General features: G+C 29.6%; 1 protein-coding gene across 1 annotated transcript; it reads left to right on the top strand.

Annotated features, from left to right (window-relative positions):
- Positions 1–2,748: 2,748 nt before the first annotated feature.
- On the top strand, positions 2,749–3,642 carry K444DRAFT_609052 (uncharacterized protein). The gene has a single exon (XM_024879504.1). It carries the CDS (start codon positions 2,790–2,792, stop codon positions 3,474–3,476), a length of 687 nt encoding a protein of 228 aa, XP_024741328.1. The 5' UTR covers positions 2,749–2,789; the 3' UTR covers positions 3,477–3,642.
- Positions 3,643–4,081: the final 439 nt, after the last annotated feature.

Genomic DNA, 4,081 nt, shown 5'->3' on the forward strand with positions numbered 1-4,081 from the left:
TTATAAAAAATCTATTTCGATTTAGATTCGAGAATATTAAAGCTTTATTAAATCTTTAGAATATTAGAATAAAGATTAAAATAATTAAATAATATAAAAGGCTTTTATTTATATTTTTTATTTGTGAAATTTATTAAAATAATAGAGCTTATAAGCCAAATAATAAGAAATCCAAACGCGTTATATAATAGTATTAATAAGCTTATATAAAATGCCTTTTATTTAGTTAAATTACTTCTTATTATTTTTAATAGCTTTTTAAGCCTTACTAGAAAAGCTTATATTATTATTCTTTTTATTAGATTTAATAATCTCAAATATAATATAAATAAAGTATTTAAAAGCAAATAAATACTTTAAAAAGCCAGAATTTATAAAGAGAATTAAGAAAAAGAAGCTTATAATATTTTTAATAATTAGAAGTTTAATAAAAAAGAATTATAAAATAAATATATAAGAGCTCGAAATAATACTATAGAAATAACTAGAAATATATTTTTAATAATAAATATCTTTATTAATAGTATTATAATAAGAACTATTACTCTTGCTTTTTAAAATGAAATAAATTATATTAAGTTAAAAATAAGCTTTAAAATAAAATAAAAAACTTATAATAACTTATATAAGAAATTACTCTTAAATTAATATAATTAAAACAAGAAATATAAAACTTTTTTAAATTTCTTTTAGGTTTTAATAATAAAGTACTAGAAGTATTAAATAATTTAAAAGAAATCAAAATCTCGATATTTTATTAAATATAAGTTTTGTATTAATAATTAATAGCTATATTTATAATAATCTTAAAAGCTATTTAATATTATTTAAAATTAATAGAGAATAATACAAATATATATTTTAAATTAAAAGTATCTTGAATTTATAAGCCAGAATTAATTTAATAATAATATAAGAAAGAGTAAAACTAATATAAGCTATATTTATAATAATTAAAAGCTTAAAAAAAGAGCTTTAGAAAAATATTAAAAAAAGAATAATTTAATTAAAAGCTTTAATATTAGTAAAAAAAATAAGGTTTATATAACTATTTCTTGAAATTTAGTAATTTAAGAAAATAATATATATTAAGTATATTTAATTCAAATAATTAATATAATTCTTTAAATTTTATATATTAGATAACTTTCACTATTTTAAAGCTCTTTATTTTAATAGAATAAATAAAACATAATATTATATCTTTCTATAAAATCTATTATAATAAGAATTATTAATTTGGGGCTAATATACTTGCTTTATTTAATTAAAATTTATATATTTATATTCTAAAGCTTTATACTTTACTTAAGCTCTTTCTTATCTAGTTCTTAATAATTCTTTTATTATTTTAATATAATTTCTTACTTTATAACCTTTATATATATTATTATTTTATATAAATAATTTTCTTTAAGCCTTATTTATTCTTAAAATATTTATATTAATTTTGAATTTCAAGTAAATTAGCTATTTCTTAATATTATAATAGCTTTTCTAATAATATAAGTTAATAATATTAAAGTTCAATTTCTTTATTTTATTATTCTAAAGCCTTTTATTTAATATAATTATAATAATACTTAATTCTAAGCTATTTATAATAGCTTTAAAAAATATTAGTAAACTATAACTAATTATTATTTTATTTAGTTTTAAGTTACTAAACTAAAACTAATTATTGTTTTTTTATTTTAAATAAATAAACTATAACTAATTCTTTTTATAATAAAAGGCTAGTTCTTTTATTTTTATTAATATTGAAGTAATATTATTTGCTCTAGTTAAGAACCAAATTCCGAAATTAATTAAATTATAAAAAGTAGAAGTTTTTTTCTTTTAAGTTAGTAAATAACTAATAACTAAAAGAGAAGTATTATTTACTTTAATTAAAGGCTAGATTTCGAGATTAACTAAATTATAGAAAATACTATATTACTAGCTAAGCTTTCTAGTTCTTTGTAATTTGAGAAAGCTATTAAATATTAAAAGCAATATTTTATTTTTGCTTTCCAAAAACAAATATAAGTCCTTTATTAGTAATATTATATTGCCTTTATAAGCCAAGTCGAGTAAGTTTAATATTATATAATAGTAAAATTAAAGTAATAGTTAAAGGCTTAAAGTTCAATAAATCTTATATATTGAAAATACTAAGCTAGAGAGCAAAGAAGGGAGAAGTACCTTGACCTTTAGTAATGCTTTGCTTATATCTTCTGGCTTAGTTCCCTGTTTCAGACCTGTTTCCTAATTCCTATTCCCGGCAGATCATGCAGTTATGCCAGCTGTTACAAACCACTTTTTGCTCTGTGCAATAGATCCAAAAGCCCTGCGACCAGGCTTATAACCACTCAGAATAGGAATTCTGTTCCTCTAACCTATATTAGGTGCGCTAGCAATTAAACCAGGGGGAATAGTAGTTAACAGTTGAAAGAAAAACGACGAAGGATCACGTGTGATATAGTCTTGTTGATTGCATTACTAAGCAATTATGTCAGCTTGGCGGTGCACACTCTGATATTTTCCTTGGGGCAGTGGTGGGGCAGTGACAGAGGCTGTGTGAGGGCTTGAAGAAAGAAAGGAGCCCAGGACTCAGCCTTGCACAGCCGACCCTCGCGTAGTATTATTGGCTTCCAACCCCTATAGCACAGGCTACCGTTCTGAAACTCCTTGATTTGCCCCTTTACTTTCAAGAGCATATAAAGTCATTGGGTCCCGCGATATCTACTGTTATTCACAGCACTGCTCATTGAGCCAGACTTGAACACGTTCATCACACATCATTGTCCATGGAGCTCCCGCTTGTTGCTTTCTCTCTTTTGGTTACTGCCGTCACGGCATCACCAGCAGACCGTCTGGCTGCTCGAAAATGCAAAACATATACACCATCTGGCGCGCTCTACCAGATAAATAGTCAAATCTTCTACGCCAGCGCCGCGCTCTTCTGCGACCAACCAGGGACTGGAATTAACGAGGATTTCAGCGCATTTGATTCTTCGTGTTCAACTACCAACTCTTGTGTTATAGGCAACGATGCAATCAACATCCCTGTACAGCCCACGCTCAACCTCTCGCTAAGCAGCAGCGACGTTTACAGCGTCGTCGCAGGCGCCACCGGCCTGGACTTCACAGCCAAAGTAAATAGTACTGTGGATGCCGGGATAAGCGGCGTCTGCTTGTCGAATAATACCGGGCGAGTCGTTACTGTCCAGTACGGCCTCAACTGTACCAATGGTACCTTATCCAGCTGTGACGGCAACACTCCTGCGGAGGGTACGGCCATTCAGGCTTGTGCCCCATCCACGTCCAGAAGTAGAAATGATTTAGTCCCAATACTATTGTTCTCGAGCTTGAATGTCACCCAGGATCAGGCGAGAAATATTACCGTTAGCCCGATCGCGGTCAAGAGCGCAGCTAGCCGGGCGTCAACGAGCTACTTTGTCGGAATTGGGATAATTTTATTTGCAGTATCCTAGGTCAATATATAACCAACTTTAGATGGGCTGGTGTGTATGGTGGCGAGGTGACAATTGTATTTGTATATTTTCCCTCGCACATAAGTGGTTTTAGTGGTTTATAAGATATAAAATATATAACTTAACCGTTAGGTGTTCTATTCAGACCATGTACTGAACAGTTGCAACTAACTCGGTATTCCATAGCCTTATACAGCCAAAAATAAACCTAACGTGACCTCTTCGCGATGAAATGGATGCTGAACTAACGTTATTGAAGCTTTCTTTATATTGATTTGATTTAGTTTATTGCAGAGCGCGGAACTGGCCTGTATCTTCTAGGGAAAGTAAAATTGGTAGTTGATGAACTCCACCAACCGGTAGCTCTCCTTGGACGCTTTTAACCTGGTTCTTTTGATATTATGATATTGCGTTCTTGCGTCATTTTATGATTAGATTGTAATCGTCGGCTCGCTTACGGGGCACTCCTGCGTCGCATTCGCTCCTAGTCGGCGGAAGCAACTTTGTCAGGTAACCGGCTTTGTCGCGATAGACTTTCTTAGCAAAACACACACAAAGTTCATCCTCCCTCATTCCAACACGCGCCAATTCGGCTGCAACACTAT

The sequence above is a fragment of the Hyaloscypha bicolor genome (genome assembly GCF_002865645.1).
Source record: "Hyaloscypha bicolor E unplaced genomic scaffold K444scaffold_28, whole genome shotgun sequence".
In the NCBI taxonomy this organism is placed as follows: Eukaryota; Fungi; Ascomycota; class Leotiomycetes; order Helotiales; family Hyaloscyphaceae; genus Hyaloscypha; species Hyaloscypha bicolor.